General features: G+C 35.5%; 1 protein-coding gene across 1 annotated transcript in view; it reads right to left on the bottom strand.

Moving 5' to 3' along the window:
* Nucleotides 1–13,498, bottom strand: part of LOC149835643 (synaptotagmin-2-like) — a 63,614-nt gene extending 50,116 nt beyond the window's left edge. Inside the window, exons 1-2 of the mRNA XM_090008652.1 lie at nucleotides 11,805–13,498; nucleotides 3,784–4,025 (exon numbers count right to left, since the gene is read on the bottom strand). Of these exons, the coding sequence (XP_089864778.1) occupies nucleotides 3,784–4,025; nucleotides 11,805–12,547 (985 nt within the window). The 5' untranslated portion in view covers nucleotides 12,548–13,498. The remainder of the gene's footprint in view (nucleotides 1–3,783; nucleotides 4,026–11,804) is intronic.
* Nucleotides 13,499–22,800: the final 9,302 nt, after the last annotated feature.

Genomic DNA, 22,800 nt, shown 5'->3' with positions numbered 1-22,800 from the left:
CCATCAATAAAAGAGCTTCAAGGCCATTTGAGGTCATTTGTTCAGATGTCTGGGGTCCTACCCCAATTACTTCCCTTTCTGGCAGTAAATACTATCTTATTTTCATTGATAGTTACTCACGTTATACTTGGATATTTTTTATGAAGCACAAATCAGAAGTTTTTGGATTGTTCCAAAAATTTCATTCTTTTGTTCAGAATCATTTCTCTACCAACATTCTCAATTTCCAGTGTGATGGAGGAGGTGAATTCTCCTCGAATGACTTTCTTGGTTTCCTTCAACATAATGGGATAAAGAGAAGAGTGTCTTGCCCGCATACACCTCAACAAAATGGGATTGCTGAGAGGAAGCATCGACATATTATAGAGACTGCAATGAGCATGATGCACGGGAGCAATCTTCCTGTATCATTATGGACTGAGGCCTTTCACTCCACAGTCCATGTGATAAATCGATTGCCCATGAGTATCTTAGAAAATAAGTCACCATATTTCTCTCTTTTTGGCATACAACCTGATTACCATGCATTACGTGTGTTTGGGTCTGTTTGCTATGTTCACATTGACAGCTCACTCAGACACAAGTTCCAAGATAAAGCCTTAAAATGCAGGTTTATAGGATATGAAGAAGACTACAAAGGGTACAGGTGCTATGATCCTCTGAGTAGGCGTGTCAAGGTATCAAGGAATGTAATTTTCGATGAGATGAACTTTGATGCTCAGGATGCTAATTCAACCCTTCATACTGATAACTCAAGCCCCAACATTGAGATATACTACCCATGGTTAAGTTCAGAACTCTTTTCAAATGGTAAAGTAGACTGTCCAGAAAATTGCAGTCAGAAAGAAACCCATGAGGAATCAGCAAATGGAACTCAAACGGAATAAATTGTTCCACATGTCTTGGAACCAACAAGGTATAAAGGTATTGTGTACACCCGGCGAGAGAAAGAGCCCTCATTCGTCTCTTGTACGAGTACAAATCCATCTTCAGAGACAATGGATATCAGAAGATCCTCGCGGATTCGACATCCACTTGACAGGTGGATAAGTTATAAAAAAATTTCATTGGATTTTCAGTTGTTCTTGACATCCATAAGTAAAGAGGAAGAGCCCCTCATGTTCTATCAAGCTGCGAGTTCTAGAAGATGGGTAGAAGCCATGAATGAAGAAATGGAAGCTCTACATGAATGTGGAACATGGGAGATTGTACCCAGGCCACAAAACAGAAATGTTGTTGGGTCAAAATGGGTGTACAAGATAAAGTATAAACCAGACGGGAGCATTGAAAGATACAAGGCTAGACTTGTAGCCAAGGGATTTACACAAGAAGAAGGCCAAGACTTCGATGAAACTTTCAGTCCTGTAGTTAAAATGGGGACCATTCGCATTGTGTTGGGTCTAGCCATTAAATATGGATGGACCTTGAGCCAACTGGATGTAAAAAATGTTTTTCTGCACGGGGATTTAAAAGAAGAAGTTTACATGGAACAACCCACTGGATATGCAGAACGAGAAGCCAAAGAATATGTATGCAAGTTAAAGAGAGCACTCTATGGTTTGAAACAAGCCTCTCGTTCCTGGTTCGACAGTTTTTCTCTAGAGATACAACGGCATGGCTTCTCTCGGTCCCTTCTGGATCACTCATTATTTATTCACAATGAACAAGGAGTCACTACTTTACTATTAATATATGTAGATGACATCATCATCACAGGGAACTGTAAAAGTCACATTGAGAAGGTGAAGAAGTTATTAAATCAGAGATTTAAGATGAAAGATTTGGGAGAGCTGCGATATTTTCTTGGGGTAGAAGTTGATAAAAGAAATGATACACTCACCCTTACTCAGCACAAATACACGTTGGACATTCTCAGCAGAGCAGGCATGACGGATTGTAAGTCGTTGACAACTCCAAGTGTCATTCATCAGAAACTGAGTTCAAAAGAAGGGGACATATATGAAGATCCCACTAAGTATCGCAGCTTAGTTGGCATGTTGCAATATCTGACTTTTACTAGACCTGATATAGTATATTCGGTTAATCAGGTATCCCAGTTTATGCATGAACCTCATATGCCACATATGGAGGCAGTCAAACGTATACTTCGCTACCTGAAGGGTACAATTGGTGATGGGCTGGTATACAAGAAAAGGGAATTAGATCCAGGCGGGGGCCATGAGGGCCATGAGATCGTCACCTATGCTGATGCTGATTGGGCGGGTGATCCAGACGAACGACGATCAGTATCCGGTTATTGCAGCTTCATTGGGCCAAACTTGATATCCTGGAGCAGTAGAAAACAAAAGGCGGTTGCTAGATCGAGCACTGAGGCTGAATACAGATCCATGGCCACTGCCACGGCCGAGGCTACATGGATAAGACATCTCCTGACAGAAATGGGAGAACCGATTGCTCGGTCACTGTTGTTGTGTGACAATCAAAGTGCCATCAACATGTCCTTCAATCCCATCCACCATAGTCGAGCAAAGCACATTGAAATAGATCAACATTTTATTAGAAAAAAGGTTGAAGATAAAGAGATTGAGCCTATGTATGTGCCAACTGAAAAACAAGTTGCCGACATTCTCACTAAAGGGTTGACGAAGGACAGATTTTGGTTTCTGAAAAGCAAGTTGTGCATGGTTCAGCACCATGCACAACTTGAGGGAGGCTGAAAAGAAGTCATCACGGTGTAAATGTCTGACCCGATCCATTTATATATTGGATCGGGTCCAGACCCAATTAGTGTATATGTATATTAACATATTCAAAGAGGTATTTTCGTACCCTAGTTTTTATTTTCTTAATACATTAAATAGATCGATAGGGTCAGACGATGATCGACTGAACCCCTTTCTCTAAAACCTCTCTCTCTTCTCTCTTCTCTCTTCTCTCTTCTCTCTCTCTCTCCTCTCTCTCTCTTTCTCTGTGACAGGCAAGGTGAGATCGAAAGCTCCTCGAAGTTCTTTTCTTTCACAAATTAGCCTGCCACGTGATCCATCCAATCTTCTTGATTTTTGTCTTATTTAACATTTCGATGCACAAGGGAGATCTGACAGACCAGCAGTCATAGACAAGAATGGTTTAAGTGTGAAGTCTCAAATGTGCAATTTGCCTGAACTGAGAATCTAAACATCACCATAACGGGATTAACGACCAAACTATGTCACATGGATACTCCGTTTTGGCTCTCGTTCTGAATCCCCTTATATACTAGTCATAATGAAAACTTCATAAAAATAGCCATATCCCCGTATCTGCAGCCATATCCATGTGACAGCGACCAAATGACCAATATCAATGAGGCTATCAGATTTGATCAATCAATTAGAAGATCATCAAACAGTTTTCCCCTTTTTTCTTTGCCCTAAATTACTTCCAACATAGGATTTCTTTGACTGTCATTTTACAACACAGAGACCTTCGTTATAAAGCATATTAGAAACCTTTGTCATAAACATGTGATTCCTTTAGAAACCAAAAAAAAATGTAGCACTTAGGTGAAGAAAACAACAGAAAAGAAACAACACTAGAAAGATACACGATATGAAACAATTTGAATTCCATTGATAATTCAGAATGTATCAATTGGTAAGCTCCATTTTCAATATAATCTGGGTGCTTTTCACATCATAATTAACTAAGGGATATATAAACTGTGCATAATCACATGTTTGGATCTCCATTATTATATAAGTTAAGTGGTTATGCTCAAAAGAAATTAAACATAGATACAAAAATGAATCAGGAAAAATGGTACAGTGAAGCTACAGGACATACCCATTAAATTGAATAAGCGAAATGCTGCCAGCTCAAATTTGATTTTTGGCAGTGACACAAAAGCCCATGATACAGCTCCTACCCAAGGTTCTGATGGAATGAGCCTTAGCTTGAACCACAACTCCCCATCAATGTCAAAATCTCGAACACCAACAGGCACAACTATTGGGATGAGACTAAATTTCAACGAAAGCAATAGCAACATACGAGCTCCACCAGTATAACGAAGGCCAATCTGGTATCTAACACAATGAAGCATACCAGGAATCAAACAAGGAAACATGTATCTTGAATTCATTAACCTTAAAAACTCAAATCCTCAAGCAAGGGTGATACTAAAAACTCATGCCAAGGAGTGGGCAAAAGAACTTCCATCAGATGCTTGGTTACTTTGTACTCTGATCAACCATAGCATGCTCTGGAAGTAATTCCCCATTTCTTGCATCTATATGAGAAAAAAACCTCTTGCTTTTGTCTCTCCAATATCTTATAGGAGGAGAGATTCCAAATCAGTATATGCATGCTATGGTGAAAGATCATATACACATGTAGAACATGTGTGTGTGTGTGTGTGTGCGTGAGTGAGAGTGAGAGAGAGAGAGAGAGAGATTCTCTTTCTTTTCAAGTCAAGCTGGTTGGCAGGAAGCGTGTGGAAAGGATGGCCCTCAGTGGGATTTGAAGCTCAGAACACTCGGACTCCAGCATCCATCCATCACATTGGATAAACCTCTCTGAACCAAGAGATAACGCATACAAAAAAGCTGCAACTCTTTCTGCAGCAGACACTACACATCTTGCAGAAATGCAGTTAAGGTAGACTAACATGCACAACTGTAGCAAGATAATATATTCAATGAAATTGCAAGTCCTTTTGCAGTAGACATGATAACCAACTGAAATAGATCAAAATATCTCTTCTCACACAACAGGATACCTAAAGCAAAGCTTTGTGAGTGCTTTGAGTCTGTAAAGGTGACGAAGTCCCCCAGGGAGAAGCTGTGATGTCACTTGTTCAATCAATTTCATTTGGATTAGTTGAGTCGTGTCTATCGTATAAAAAAGTAGTTGATTCCGGTGAAAGGTCGCGAAGGGGATAGATCCCTTAATAAAATGAAAAGAAAAGACTGATCTGAGAACATAGCCATAGTTTTAAAGGCTTTTATATATATATATATATATATATGTATATATATAGTTAAATACCCAATAGGGACATTTTAGTCTTTTCACAGCCTTGTAATAAGTTGTAACCATTAGGGGTACAACAGTCCTTTATATTACTTTTAGGAGCACTTTAGGTTTTTATTATTTTTTGTAATTTATTTTTTTATCAAGGGCATTATAGTCCTTATAATGCTCTTGAAATATAGTTGTTGGAAGCACTTCTCAATGGCTCTTCTTTGCTTCCTTTTATGTATAAATAGGCAGTGTAACCTTTTTTGTATATTATGCTTGTGCAAGCATATTTGTTATACAAATTCTATATTTTTTATGATGTTCTTGGCCCCTGAGTGGCTCATGTGTACAGGCTTGTGTGATGGAACACAAGTGGTCTTTGTCTTCTTTGAGATTGTGTTATTGGAAGCCCATAAGAGGCACTCTCTTGTTATATTTCTTGTTTTGTTACATGGTATCAGAGCAGCCATTGGATCCCTTGGATTGTGGCTTGTACGTGAAGATCAAGAGAAAGACCGTGAGTGGAGCTAGGTTTGTTGATTTATTGCTTCGGGAGCACACCATCAAACCTCTTCAACTCATTTCTTGTTAACACCTTGTCTCTTTTTTTTACTCTAGTTTTTTCTTTCTCTATCTATCTCTTCTCGTAAAAATGGAAGATGAAAGAAAAGTTGTCATCTCCATTCTCGTGAGACTCAATGATACAAACTATATGATATGGGCATCCATAATAAAACACAAAATATGAGAAAATGGTCTATAAGGTTTGGTTGATGGTACTAAAAGAGAACCCAAACTTATGCTCACCAAGATTGAGAATGGCAAGGAAGTAGCACTTCAAGGAGATGAAATGTCTAAGGCGGTTGGGGAGTATAAGAAAAGATGAAAATAATGGAAGATGGGTCGTTCAAAAATTATTGGATGACTCATCAATAGTGTTGACATCAAGAGCTCAAGTTTGGCAAAATTTAATTTTTCTAGTGATGCATGAAAATATCTTAAGGATATGTATTGTCTAAAGGACATAACTCATGCATGTAATGTGCAAAACAAAGTTAGAACCATGACCCAAGGAGAAATGAGCATTAAGAAATACTATAATATTTTTTCTCTTCTTTGGGATGAATTAGCTCTTTGTGTCTATGATATTGCCCCAAGACGTAGAACTCCGTGAAAATCAAATTAAAATGGAGCACTTCTACCAATTTGTAAATGGGCTTAGACCCGAATTTGAAGAGACCAAATTCACCCTTCTTCATAGATTCATACCATAATTAAAACTCTTGAGGAATTAACTATGGAGGAAAATAGACCAAAGAAAACATCGTCCACTAAAGATGAAGAATTGATTCTTCCTATGTCAAGGCCCGAAAACCACTCAAGGGCTTATAGGCCTCCTCACTTTAGGAGAAGCAATGATTATGGGAGAAGCTCAAATGAGTATGGCAGAAACTCCAATGATTATGGGAGAAGCTCAAATGATCATAGAAGAAAAGGCTATGAATACAAGAAAAATGATAAACTACTATGATATTTTTTGTTATAAACTGGGTCACATCAAGTTGTTTTGCCCAAAAAAGATGAGAGAAAAACAAAGAGATGAAAAAGTGGTTTTAGTAGGACCATCTTTTGAAAGAAATGGTATAGATGAAAGCTCCAAAAGCGTGGGATAATTGTCGTTAGCACAACTCATGAAAATACTACAACCAATGTTCAAAAATCAAGCTTCTTCTCTCTCAGGTGCGGCTGTATCCACATGTATTGATCCCGGTAAGACTTCTTGGATTCTTGATTCTAGAGTTTCTTTTCATATGACTCCAAATAAGTCCATATTATCTAAATGTCATATTAATTCAAATGATTCTTATGTTTTAACCGCCGATAGAATCTCTTTAAAAATCAAAAGTTTTAAAACTTTGCAAAAACATCAAACTTTTCATGTACCAAATGTTAGAATGGTGCCAAAATTAAATTTAAACCTCCTATATGTTTCTCAAATTGTAGATCATGGGAGCAAAATTTATTTCGTATCTAATGGTTGTTTGATATAGGATCTCCAGTCCAAAAAGCCGATTGGGCAAGGTCATAGAAGGGGAGATCTCTATGTAATAGACAACCTTGAATTATCTAACTATGTTTTTTGTAATTTTATGGAAAGAAAATATATAGAAAGTTGACACAAAAGACTAAGACATCCTAATATGTCAAAATTACTTTTGTTTTCATTTCTTACAATATGTAAAGAAAAAAATTTAGTTTGTGAAGATTGTATTTTTGGTAAAATGAAATCCTTGCCATATAGACCTAGTCATTTTATATCTAAAAAAACATTTGAATTAGTGGACTTGGATATATGGAGACCGGCTCCGGTTATGTAAAAAGAAGGGGTATCATACTATGTTATTTTTTTGAATGATTTTAGTAGACACACTTCGATATATTTTCTTAAGCACAAATTTGAAGTATTTGATTGCTTCCGAAAATTTCATAATTATGCAAAAACGTAATTTAAAGCCAATATTAACATTTTTTAAATCCGATTTCAGAGGAGAATCCATATCAAATGACTTCAAAAATTATCTTGATTTACATGGGATTATTCATCAAAAATCTTGTCCCTATAATCCTGAATAAAATAGACTAGTTGAAAGAAAACAAAGACATATTGTTGAGACTAGTAAAAGACTTCTTATATCTAAAGATGTTCCTAAATTTTTTTTGAATGAAGTCGCACTTACAACGGTCTACTTAATAAATAGAATGCCTTCAAAAACTATTGAAAATTTTCCCCTATTGAAAAATTATTTAAAACTCCACATAATTATAAAAGGTTAAGAGGTTTTTGTTGTAAATGTTTTGTCCTAACTAACAAGAATGACAAACTTTCCGCAAAAGCTATAACTTATGTTTTCTTGAGATATGTCGCAAACCAAAAAAGGTATAGATGTTATGAAATTAGAAAAAACAAGCTATATGTTTCAAGAAATATCACGTTTCTCAAAAACGAAAATGGGTTTGATAAAGATAAAAACAAAGAACATTATGATAATTCTTTTCTTTTTTATCTAGCTAACGAGCATGATAAAGTTGTCAATTATGATAGTAATGACATTCATGATGTGCATGAGAGTGACAATGTGGATGCTCATGATGCACATGAGAATGGGAATGAAGGTCTTGATGGTATAGACCATTCACATAACGAAGTTCAAACTTATTCTCAATGCACCGAAGATCATCCACCATGTGCCATAGAAAAATATTCTCAAACTCGAGACATAGATTCATCTAATATTAGAAAATTTATGAGGATTTCCAAAGTTCCAAGTAGATTTGTGTTATATGACTATTTTAAACCCAAGTATAAAGCATGTCTAATGGTCATCCACTCATATTTAGAACCATCCTTTTATAATGATGCTAAGAACCATAAAGAATGGATTATAGCCATAAATGATGAATTAAAAGCTTTAGAGAAGGCAAAAACTTAAGAAATTCAAACATTACCTAAATGAAAGAAAACAATAGGGTGTAGATGAGTTTATAAAATTAAAACCAAGAGTGATGGGACATTAGAGAAGTATAAAGTTAGACTTGTAGCCAAAGGATATAACCAAGACTACGGAATAGACTATGATAAAACTTTTGCTCCCGTTGCTCGAATGACTACAGTTAAGACTCGTGTTTCTATAACTTCAATTAAAAATGGACTATTTTTCAAATGGACGTTAAAAATGTCTTTTTGAATGGTAACCTTAATGAAAAAGTTTACATGAAACCCCCAAAGGATTAGGCTTGGCACATGGAAAAGTCCTTCAGTTACGCAAGACTTTATACAGTCTAAAACAAACTCTCAAGGCATGGTATGATCGATTCAGTAATATAATGAGTTTAATGACATAACTTGGTTTTAAATCTTGTTATAATGACATTGCATTGTTTGTTAAGTCTTCTAATGCAGGCATGATAATATTACTTCTCTATGTTGATGACATGATTATCACAGAAGGTGATAAGCAAGGAGTTAGTCATATCAAAGACGTTCTTAAGTCTAACTTTGATATGACAGATCTTGGTTTCTTATGGTATTTTCATGGAATTGAAGTGGTTTACTCACCTCATGGTTATTATTTGTCATAGACTAAGTATGCAGCAGAGATCATTGAATGATTAGGGCTTTCTGATGAAAAACAAGTCGATACTTCAGAGGTTATCAATGTCAAAATAAGGAAAGATGATGGAGAACCTCTGAAGGATCCAACTCCTTCCAGACAGTTGATTGGAGCTTCATCTTATCTCTCTAATACTCATCCTAATATTGCGCATGTTATTGTCTTTGCTAGTCAATTTAAACATGCTCCTACTACAGTACATATGAGTGTTTAACGAGGATTATTAGATATATCAGAAAAACTATTAATTGTGGTTTATTGTTATCTTCTTTCCCAATAGAAGTTATTGCCTATTCAGACTCTGATTGGGGAGAAGATATGAATGATCATTGCTCAACTACGGGTTTTTGTGTTTTTTTAAGGGATTCATTGATTTCGTAAAAATACAAGAAGCAACAAAATGTGTCTTTGTCCTCTAACGAGCTATGGAAACCACTACTTCTGAGTTGGTATGGATGAAATAATTGTTAGAAGACTTGGGAGTTCATGTAGCAGAACCCTCAAGATTGTGTTGTGACAACAAAAGTGTAGTTTACATCGCCGCCAATCATACATTTCATGAACAAACCAAATATATCGAAATGGACTACCATTATGTCAAAGAAGAATTCTTGAAGAACATTACATTGCCATATGTACCAACCGAGTATCAATTGGCGGACTTCTTCACCAAAACGCTTTTGTCACCAAGATTTCAACTTCTCCTTGGCAAACTCTCGGTTGTGGCACCATGAGTTAGAGGGGAGGGGGGGTTAAGATATATATATATATATATATATATATATATATATATATATATACACACACACACATTTTGTCATTGTAATAGTTAAATACCCAATAAGGGTATTTTAGTCTTTTCACAGCCTTGTAATAAGTTGTACCCATTAAGGGTATAACAATCCTTTATATTATTTTTAGGGGCACTTAAAGTTTTTTTTGTTGTTTGTAATTTGTTCCTTTTATCAAGGGCATTATAGTCCTTATAATGCTCTTGAAATAGAGTTGTTGGGAGTGCTCACAAGAGCTATATTTTTAACTGTTGGGGGAGCACTTCTCAATGGCTCTTCAGCAAGTGATATTATAGGTAAAATATCATGATAGCCAATTTGATAATATCGCGATATTATCAATTATTGTTACTGTTTTTATTTTATTTTTATATCTTAAATGTGTTTTTCTTAATTATCTTGCATTCTTTACTTGTTTCTTTTATTATATATTTATTTTATTATCTAAACATGATATTTTCTTTACTTAATTTTGTTATTTTTATTTCTTTAAGTGCCAAGATTTCCTGAGATTTATCACCAAACCTATAATATTGCGAGAAATAGCCTCGCCGAGATATAGCTTATACTGATATTTGTGACTAGTTGCAGGAATTAAAGGGGTGCCACCCTCTCTCATAAACACATGTAACTATGCTTGTTACTTAAGCTACTTTCACCATTGCAGATTTCATATATCACACCGGGTCTTATCTGGCTGGATGTTTGGTTATTTCTCATGTTTTCTTATTTGAGTTGTTAAAGCATATAGGGATTAAAGGCTTGATGATGACGATGAACTCTTTGTTAGGGAAAATTTTGGGAGATTTGGGAGGATTTTACATGAGTCTCACAGTTTTGAAAGAAGAACTTGTAAAAAGGGAGAAGAATAAATGAAAAGGAATTGATGTTTCTTTTGTATAAATATAAAACTGGAAAAGTGCATAAAATTGAGAAACATAGGGAAAGCAGTACCTCATTTGAATTGAGAAATTTCATGATTATACTGCAATAAACTGAAAATTGTTGATTTATTTCCAAAATCAGGGCATTATACCTTTAATATTTTTATGTATAAATAGAGGATGTAACCCCTCTTATATGTTATGCTTGTTCAAGCATATTTACTATACAAATTCTATATTTTTTATGGTGTTCTTGGCCCCTAAGTGGCCCATGTGGATGTGCTTGTATGATTGACCCATAAGTGGTCGTGGTGTTCTTTGAGATTGTGTTCTTGTAAGCCCATAAGAGGCACTCTCTTGTTATATTTCTTGTTTCGTTATAATTAATATTCACATCTTTCCTAATATTACTCTACCAGTACTAAAATGAGAAACAGATCTCATTCTTTTTCAGCATTCATCTGGACAAGGGTTTCGTTGGAGGTTAAAAGTAGGTAACCTTCACTCAGTTGATTTCAGGACATATGTATCGCAAATGGTTGTAGGAGTTGCCATTCTCACAACAAAAACAAGCAATAAGAGCCTCAGTTACCACCCACAGCGGTGATAATAAGGACTGCTAGCAACCCTCAGGAAACAAGATTGTTGTTGATCTGAATAAGATCACGCCCTTAAGTTGGCTTATTTTACTCTATGTCCCTCACAAATAACTGGACTCTTCTCCTAGGCGTGACAACTAGACGCGGTAAATGAACAAACCACATACAACCCACGTCCAAATTCAATTTAACAAGCATGAAGAAAAACAACCTCCAGAAAAAAAAAATAGATTTCCAACATAGTGCTTTACTCTTAACATTGATCCAAATGCTAAAGCATAGAAGGAATCATCCAACTTTATTGCAACAGAATTTTTGTCCAAGCACCATTCTTAATAAAAGGAAGAAAATATTTATTGGAAAAAAGTAAATATACAAAATTTCTCAGGAAGCACTTACTGCAAATCATTAGCACGGCGAGAAGTCCTGCGCTCAACATTCCTAACTGATAATGGCTCTTCTCCGAGAGAGAACTGCTTGATTTCAACTCGTTGAACATAACTAGGTTTCTTGAGGTCATCGATAACAGGCTGAAGCAATCCGATGATCCAGTTCTCAATCGCACTTCGGTATACCTTCCACAATTTCCCCAACACCATATTCACCCATTCCACTGACTCCTTCCGTTGGAGATCCTTCTCCAGAAAAAGTGACAGACTAGTGGGAACTTGAGGCCATATACCTGACCTAGAATCACGAGTCAACTTGTTCCTCTTCCTGGAGGTCCACAGCTTATCAAAAATAACTCCCACAAAAAAGAAAACTACAAATAGTCCAACAACCTTCCGGTTGATCATGGGTGATGGTATAGGGTGAATCACTCCCAATTGGGTCCTCAACTTCTCCACTATGGGGTCTTCCCTGAAATTTCTGAAATCTGACACCAAATCTAATTCATCAGATAAACGCTTGACGATCGTATACTTCTGAGAGTCCGAGATTCGCTCTGCAAATTCATAATTCAGGTTCGACTTATCCTTGTTTAGGCTGTGACATATAAAATTTCTCCTAACACCAATTGGAGCAACCCTGGGAGCTCCTGCAGTTCTACATTTCCTTTCTCCTCCTGGGTCAATTCTATCAAACGGAATCGAAACCGGCAAGAAATGTGGAAAATAATTCCAGGAAGATAGTTCCAACATTTAAAGCTGAATATTTGGTAGCCCTAATTTCAAATAGGGCTATAGAATTACCATCAAATTCACTAGTGAACATAGAGAACAACCCCTAGAGGAAGCGATAACCGAAGAGGGGCAGAGGTTTACGAAGGTAAATGTGGAAATTAATGAGAAACCATGAAAATCGCAGCACTCACGCAGGTTTTGAATCAGAAATGGCCAAGCAAACCTTAATCGTTAGAGAGGGATTCCCGGGTTGTTGGAAGCTTATACCAGAACTATCGGCAAGAAAAAGAAATGTGGATACTCGAGATGAATCTGGATTAAAGTAATGCGCTAAAAAGATGAGAAAATGTGGCAATTTATCTCACAATTTCTGGAGTTACACCCAAATTATCCATGAGAATGAAGCCCGGTGCTCGGGTTTCTTTCTCAATCCAGATAAATTAAACCAAAGGCGACGCGAACTCAATCAGAACAACCAAAACTGAAGCAAATTCAAATCAAAATCTGCGTTTGCGAAGAATATACAGCAAATGCAGCCTCAGAATCTCATGGGGGGATAGAAAGAAAAAAAGGATACGATCTAGGGTTAGGATTCCGGCCAGACACGGAGCGAACGAAGAAAATATCCTCTCTCTCACACACACAAAGGAATTAGGGTTAGGGTTAGAGATTTCGTAACAGGGGGAAGGGGAAGATTGGTACGGGAGAGATACGAAGGTGATGAGAGAAAGCGGGGTTTCGCGGGAAAACGAATTCCCGCCGCGGGGAGAAAAGATTCAAAGGAGTCTAGGGAAAACGAGTTCCCGCGGTTGAGGAGGAAACCGGCGGGAGGCATGGAAGGAGGAGGGAGGCGCGGAGGAATTCCGAATTCCGGGAAGGAGTGGGAATTCGTGACAGAGGGGGCGATAGGGGAGGAGGGGCGGTGTGGGAAACTGGGAGGAGCTCCCCACTCTCGCCATCTCTGGTTTTCTCTTGTTTGTTTTCGCGTATGGCTAGGAATCGGGAGAGTTGAAACCTCAGGGATTTTTGGATAGAGCTCACCTCTCCGGATATCTTCGCCTGGATCGGATACCTAGAGGAGATATGACCCGACATTCGACTTAACCGTGTGGATCCTTTTCGTTTTTACTTTTCTCTCTTTATTAGGTTCCGGTTGAGCAGATTGGATTTGGTCTGGATCATGGATAACCCATATCTGAATATGCAATATGTCTGAATCTGAATATGAGAAAGATGCAAAGAAGCAAAGAAGGATGTTTGAATCCAAATCTGAAGCTAAATTTCCAAACATAAAATAGATTTATGTAGATTTGGATCTAAAATCAGAATTTTTTTTTTTTTACAGAAAATGATTGTACTATCCTTGCAAAATAGTGTGCTTCTCAAAATGTCTAACAATTTTACAAAATTCATTGCATATCCAAAATCTCTTATTTTTAACTTTTATAGGATATTTTTGCCCTTGGCACATGTGAACCTACGGTTTATATGATATATAAGTACATTGTAGGAAGTTTTCACCCTTCAATAAAAAGGAGATCGTTTGTAGAGCTTTATAAATATAATATAAACATCACAAAGATACCTTATAAACCTCTCTTAAGTAAATGCTTTTCGTGAAGCTCGCAAATGTGTATTGATGTTCGCAGTCACCTTTTGTGAATGTTACCGACATTCTGATTCGACCTGTGTAATTATTGTACCCTTCACAAATATGGAATGACCTTTGTGAAGAAAACATGTGATCCGCCTTTAACTAAATATTCAACACGTATGTCTCCAACTGGCATTTGCAAAAAGATATTGTGAATGTCACCATTCATTTACGAACATCCTTGTTACATTCATGAACATCCTTTGTATATTCTTTCAAGACTTTAATGCAGATTTTTTCATTTTTTGCGAATCTTCGTATGAGCATTAAATGTGATGCTTCAAAAGGATGGTTTACATTTTTTAGCTATTTTTCATAAACTTGGGTTTTTATGGTGTCCAACCCATTTTCTTATAATTGTCTTTTCCCTTACATAATTTTTTGGCAACTATTTTTTATGATTATTTTTTGGCAAAATTCTTTAACATTATTGCTTGCTCTTCATCGTACGGCACTATTTTATCGACAAATTTTTTAGTATCATAGACATCGTCAGTGACAAGATACTTCGGTAAACACAACTCTATCGATTGGATCATATGTTTTTTTAAATTTTTTTGCATAAATAAGTTGTTTTTTGAAACATTGGCATGAATGCATGATTCAATAGCTTGTTTTGTTTTTTTGTTTGTTTAATTTATTTTTATGAGAGTCTTTACTTATCACTTTGTTTTCTTAATTTGGTAAGATGTTCATTTTCATGTGGTTATTCAATGTGGTCATGACCTTTACAAAAAATATCTATTTAGCTCGAAATAAAAATATTTGAAAAAAAATATTGAAACCACTAACAAAAAATTGTGGATTAGCGACGGTCGCAATCCGTCGTTGTAGAGTTTAGCGATGGATTAGTGAAGGCTAACTTTCATCATAAATTTTTAGTCGCTAATTAGCAATGAAACATATATGTCGCTACTATTGTCGCTAAATTGCGATGAATTAGCGAATGCTAAGATTCATCGCAAGGTCGTCGTTAATCTGCAGAGATTTGGGTTTGCGACAGATATGAGTCAGTCGCTAATTCTGTCGCTATTGTAACTGCAGAATTGCGATGGATTAAATTTCATCGCACAACATCAGTCATTTCAGTTTTGCGACGGTTAAATATCCATCCCCGATCTATCGCTAAATTAGAGGTCGATACTAATTAGTGGCGAATAAAATTCATCGCTAATCTGACGTAAAAAATAAAAAATATAAAAAATATTGTTTAAAATATAAATATCGAGAAAAAAAGTTCTCAAGATATAATTTATATATCCTGTGTATACAAAATGAAGTACACGTAATATATACATATACAAAGCAACTAAAACAATTTATCGATCCACTATAATCCTCGCCAAGTTCTAATTATTTACAAGTGAACATTTACAAAGAGCTTCTTTTGAAACAACAAGAAGGTACAACAAATTCAACACGTGAATCTAATCATCACCAAGATTCTGTGTGTCAGCTTATTCATTGTCTCGATCTGCCCCTTCAACTCCTCTGCGCTGATTATCTCCAGCATCCTACAAGAGAAAAGAAAGGTTAGTATTGATAAACAAAATATAATGAAATAAATTATATGCAATGTCATAAGCTAAGGCAATCAAAGTAACATGAATGAATTACACATAGTCTAACTAGCAATAAAGTGAAGGATATTAACATAATTCATATGTGTTCTAAGGCTGACAGAAAAAATTCACAATGATTCAATCATGCAAATATGTGTTCTAAGGTTGTCAAAAAACTCTCATAGTGATTTAATCATGCATATATGTGTTCTAAGGTAGTGGAAAACTTTCGCAGTGATGAAATCATGCATATACTAGCTTAAAATCTAACGACATGAAACAAATGACATAAAACTTTCATACCTGACAGGCACCTGCAGATGAAGTTTCCATATCTCAAAAAAAACTGCACAACTCATTACGAACAATATTGAAAATTTCTTCATGTAAACAGTCATGCATTGTGTCTTTAACAAGCTGGTGGACACCATCATAAGAGTTAGGGGGTTAGTCGGATGCTTGGAGCTGATGCTGGTGAGAGAACTCTGAGAGTCGTGACTGAAGGAGGCAACGACTGGTGAGGTATTCATATTACTCCCAAACCCGAACACACAACCTTTTTGGGGTTCACCTGTTGCAGTCACCCATGCTATAGGATCAAAAGGCGAATGCTGAGTGGAGTCATCGCCATATCGTTTTACCATTTGTTGCTCATATGACTCCTGCAAAGTAATGATTACAGTGTGGATTAAAAATTAAGAATTATAATGTTTATGATAATTTATATATTATAATATTTATTAATACAATAAATAATATCGTTGTCGTCCTTGCCTTCTCTGATATAAACTCTCTTGTAGTCTTACATTTATGTGTTTCAACAAACACATCCTTGTATGGCACAATGTCTCATTTTTCTGCTTCCTGCGAAGTCAAATGATAAAAAATTTATTTAACAGGTATGCAACAATACTTATAAATTTGATAATATATATTGATGAATTACCATTTTCTTCAGGTGGCTCCCAAAAGTCGTAGATGCACCTATGTGTAGATGAGCATCGGGCATCTTCACTCGGTTTTATGCAGCCTTCGCTGAGCGGTTTCGAAATTCATGCCCCGCCCACTTGTCACACATTGCATCCCAAACATCTGACTTGATAGTAGGAGGGTCATGTCCCTTCCACTGCAGTGGATCATCTATCCTGTCAGATTATTTTCTTGTTGCAGTCTTCATATTATGCAACATGTCTGCAAATCGACTGACAACCACTTTCTGCCACACCTTTCTTGCGTCATGCTCTTCCATCGTAGTCGCAAAGCAATTCAAAGTCTATAAATAATTTTAGAAAGTTAGTAGACATGACTATAAAAAAAAATTAAATATGAAACACATTAACTATGATGAACAATTATATATCATGAATGAAGACCACAAACTGTCCAACACCTCCTTCGGGTACTCTTTTCATTGAGCGACCGGTCCTGGTAGATGTTGAACTAGTGACTATCTAATCTCTCGTATTACTTTTTGTGGCTCGAACCTCGCACTGCACATGAATTAGTATACATTAACTATCAATATATAATATTTGTAAGATAAATACGGGATAAATGAAAATGAAATACTTACGATCGATTATCGATATATATTATTTGAATGAGTCATCGTGTGTCAGACTGAGAAGACTCTGCATCTAGCGTTGTCTCGTGACTTGTATGAATAGCTGGTGTTGGTGGGTTATGTGCACACGAAACATCATTTATAGAAAAATGAGTTAGAAAATCGCACAATGCGCATTTAAAATAATCAAGTATACAATTAGTTAAATGATATACTTATCGAAGCAACCCGTAAAAACGAAGGCTAAGACTGGTTACCACTGGGTGCTCGACGTTTGTGACTTCCATAAACCATATTCTATAAAATAAAAAATGTCATGCAATACATTCAAACATTGCAATACCTTCAAATCATTCAAATTATTGTAATACATTTTAATACATTCAAATCATTCATATCAAATGTTGCAATACACTAAAACATGAGATATGATATTACTTGCTAATCATGGATAACTTATCATTAACTTGCAATACAATTGCACTAGTTACACAACTCTATATCTTCATGGATACATAATCAAATCGAAAATAACTTTATGCAAGACATCTAAATATTGCAATACATTCAAACATGTTATAATACATTCAAATCATAACTTTATACCTATCAAAAATACATAATCAAATAGAAAATAACTTCATGCAATATATTCAAACATTGCAATACCTTCAAATCATTGCAATAAATTTCAATATATTTGAATCATTCACATCAAATATTGCAATACATTAAAACATAAGATATGACATCACTTGCTAATCATGGATAACTTATCATTAACTTGCAATACAATTGGATCAATTACACAAGTCTTTATCTTCATGGATACATAATCAAATTGAAAATAACTTCATGCAAGACATTCAAATATTGTAATACATTCAAATTATTCAAATCATTGCAATACATTCAAATCACAACTCTATACCTATCAAGGATACATATTCAAATAAAAAATAATTTCATTCAATACATTCAAATCATTAAAGTCATTGCAATACATTCAAATCAATCATATTAAATAGAGGTATATATTACAAGATGTATTTCATTGGCTCGAGAATGCTTCTTCATCACTTGTTTGACTTTCATATTCTTCTTCTTCCTCCATCTCCTCTTCGTCATCTTCTTCTTCTTCTTCATTGGAAGCACATCCACTTGGTATATCATTTGGATCACATCCTTTCATACATGTGTTATCGGACAATGGAGATATGACATGCATACCATGTGCGACATCGAAACTATAAGAGAAGTCATACATATCATCTGATTGATAGTAATCACTTTCTTCAGTTAACTTGTCTGTATATAACTGATCATACTCGGGGTATAGTTTAGACTTCACCTTACAAATTTCCCACCATTTATTTCTATCTGACTTCCTTGTACTTGGATATGAAGTATAGTAAACATGTTGAGCTTGCGAGACTAATATGAATGGTTCATATGTTCCAAACCTTGATTTATGATTCACCTTCACAATGCTAGAGGCTTTATCGACTCTTGTTGTTGTGGGATAAAACCAATGACACTTGAATAAAGTTACCCTATTATTTATGCCTAAGTAAGTCAACTCCATTATTTATTCTATAACACCGTAGTAATCATGTTCATTTTCACTATAGTTGCTACCCTTGACACACACGTCACTATTCATCATTGACTTCTTCATACTGTAGTCTTATGTATGAAATTGATAACCATTTACGATCTACTCATTGTAACATTGCACTACTTTGGTTGTACCATTTTGTTAATCACATATTCCTTGATCTTTAACATCACCATTACATACCTATAAGCACAAATAAAGACTGTGATCACGACCAATTAAGTAACTTATTATTGTTTACACAAAAAGAATGCATGTCATTGTCTTTACCAACTCTTTCAATCATGCCACAAACTTATTTTCACGTTCTTTTTGTACTTCTGCATCAGTGAGATGTGAAAGTTCTCTTCGTAACTCCAAACCAAATCGTCTACACTTAACAAATACTTATATTATCAAACCATGTATGCAAGTACAAAACTTAGTGTTACATATTAAGTATACTTACTCGATGTATGGGTCGATCACTGAGCAATTAAAAATGATATAGATTTGTGCTACGTCTTGCTCTCGATCTTCCAAGAGTCTTGACCAGCAATTGCCAAAGGCATGCCCATGTGGTTGAAATATCGACAGTTTGTCGGCTACAGTAAATTGTTCTCTATCATCATTGCGAGGTGGGCATGTGTAACGAGTTGGAATGTGAGGTTTAAAGTATATAGATGGAAAATTAAAATGTATCCTAAAGTGTACGCCTCATAAATAGAGACCTCTACTCTTGGTTTATTCCATACCTTTTTTTTTTGTCAAACATGCATCTGTTAATAATATACATCTCGGATTTTAATAAAATTGTCAATAACATCAAAGAGAAAAATATATACCTTTCAAAAGAGTACATCCACCGATATTGCACCGGACCACCAACCCTTAGTTCATATGGCAAATGTATGATCACATGTTCCATAACATCAAAAAATGTTGGCAAAAATATCTTCTTCAGCTGACAAATAGTATTGACGATAGAAACATCGAGATTCTTTACCTCAGATACTATGACTTTTGATGCGCACAATGTTCTAAAAACTCTACTTTACTTGGATAATACCCCCCATATAGGTTTGTCTAACATATTGTGGAATGCTAAAAGTATCAACCGTTGCATAATGACATGACAATCATGGCGCTTTAACCCATATAATTGTCTCTCATCTATCTTCACAGCCCGAGTAATGTTAAAGACGTATCCATATGAAAATCTCAATTGTCTCAACCATTAACATACCTGCTTTATTTAATCTGGTCCAAGCATGTACCTTGCCTTTGGTTTCAATATTTTGCCATTTTACTATTTGAGTTCTAAATCTAATCTTTTACATATTACTTTTAAATTCATACGGGTCTTCGGATTATCCTTTATTTTCCCTTTAACCTTTATTACCATATTGAATATATTTTTCTACACATGCATCATATCCAATTTATGTCGTATCAATATATGGTAGTTCCTAAAAAACAAATTTCTTTATCCAATTGTGATCCTTCTCGAATCCAAGGAAGGGCGTGAGGCTACGAGCATATGTCAATTCATATGGAAAGTATCACAATCTTCTTAAAATTTCTATGCCAAACAACCTTATAGGTGGACCTTCTATTTCAGTTGTGCCTGCTTGAAACACATTCTTTTATCGTCAGAGCGGATGGTCGCTGAGTAGAAATCGACGGTGAATATCTAACCAGCACAACTTTCTTCTATGCTTCAATATAAAAGATTTTGTATCATCCATGCAGTACGGACATGCCAACCTCCTATGTATGCTCCAACCAGATAACATACCATATGCATGGAAGTCACTGATTGTCCATAGAACAACAACATTCATATTAAAGTTTTGTTTTTTCTGGGCATCATACGTGAAAACATCGTCATCCCACAGTATTTTCAGTTCATCAATCAATGACCTTAAATATACGTCAAGATTTTAGCCCGAAGAGGTCGGAACAGAGATCAATAGAGACAAGAAAATATTTTAACGCTTCATACACAAGCTTTGAGGAATGTTGCATGGGGTGACAAATACCGGCTAACACGAGTATGAAGTTGATCTACTCTCAAATGGATTAAATCCATCTGTACATAAACTGAGTCTAACATTTCTGACTTCCATTGCGAAGGTCTGATGAGTACGATCAAAGTGCTTCTAAGCTTTCGCGTCAAAAGAATGTGTGACATTGTTTTCATCATATCGAACTTTATTTGCATGACATCTCATGTGTTTAGCTGTTCTTGAAGACATATACCATCGTTGCAATCTTGGGGTGAGAGGGAAGTAGCGGTGTAACTTGTATGACACTTATTTTGACATCGTGCTACCATTGTCTCTTGTCTTTGGCTTGAATCGAAGATGCCTACATGATGAACATAATTTGCTGTTTTTTTTATCTTTGAAATACAACATGCAGTGATTTGAACACATATCTATTTTTTGATAGCTCATACCTAGAGCGATGACCATAACCTTCGCACGATAAAAATTTTGTGGCAATTTATCATCTTTGTGCAACATACTCTTCACAATAGAGCACATGCAGTCAAAACATGATTATCTCAAATTAATCTCGGACTTTCGATTCAGTAGATGAAGAACTGCAGACAAGATAATATGACTCTCGCAACCATTATAAAGTGGCTCATCAGCATCTCTGAGTAAATATTAAAATCTACTAGCTGCATCATTTGTTGATTATTCATCTACCTCCGTTGGTACATCAATAGGATCCATAGCAGAACCTAGTTCTGGTCCTGCGGTATCAAATATCAAATCCATATATGGATTATCGTGCACCACATTCACTCGTGCATCAAAATTATTCCAAAATTCTTCACCATGAAGCGTCTAATTCTGATAATCACTCACAAAACCCTTACTGTATAGGTGATGTCTAATGCCATGAGGTTCTAAGATTGATTTTTCTTACATAACGTGCAGGGGCACCTAATCCGACCAGTGGGATCCACTATACTGACACTTACCGTTGTAAATTTAATAAAACTCTCAACATCATCCATATATTCAAGTGATACCTCATTGTCAACTATCATATGGTACATTCATTCACGGTTTACAGACATTTTATCCTATGATGTTACAAAAATTATCCTAACCATATAAAATAGAATCATAAGAATGCCATGATGAAGAAAATATTGAATTTATCATGCATTCGTGGCAGATGTAATAATTTGATATATCACACACACACACACACACACATATATATATATATATATATATATATATATATATATATATATATATATATATATAATGTCATTCAATCGCAAGAACTATGATGCATGCATTAATAACTTAATATTTTCACGTGCAAAACCATTCATTTGAAGCATAGATAAATTATCTTTCATTTTCATGTGCAAACTCATTCATAACACGATACATTCATTTGAAGCATGTTTTCATGATACAATTTCACATGGAAGGCATAATCAAATTGAAAGTAACTTCATGCAAGCATGGATACAATCACATCAAATATTGCAATATATTCAAATCATTTATATCAAAATAATGTCAAACATGTACCTGCGACAAACCCACTTCAATATCCCGCTAACTACTACCATGACTAGCATGAAATTCACACTCAAAAAATAAGAACACTTCTGTTTTCATTCATTAAATTCATGCTCAACATGATCTTCGAACTCCATCAAACAGTCATAGATATCCACAACTAAGTGAGTGTGTGAACAGAAAAGTGTTGCATCCAATAAATTAAATAACCTGTGATGCGCATGCATCACTTACTCACTACAGGTATTTACCCGATTTGTATTACTTTTGTCACTTACTCACCACGGGTCACGAGGCACAAGTGAGATCCATTGTGGAATCTGCAAAAGACACTATG

Source organism: Nuphar pumila, chromosome 6 (assembly GCF_984573655.1).
Source record: "Nuphar pumila chromosome 6, dmNupPumi1.hap1.1, whole genome shotgun sequence".
NCBI lineage: Eukaryota > Viridiplantae > Streptophyta > Magnoliopsida > Nymphaeales > Nymphaeaceae > Nuphar > Nuphar pumila.
The sequence above is the reverse complement of the archived record's forward strand: the minus strand, read 5'-3'. Positions and strand labels throughout refer to the sequence as shown.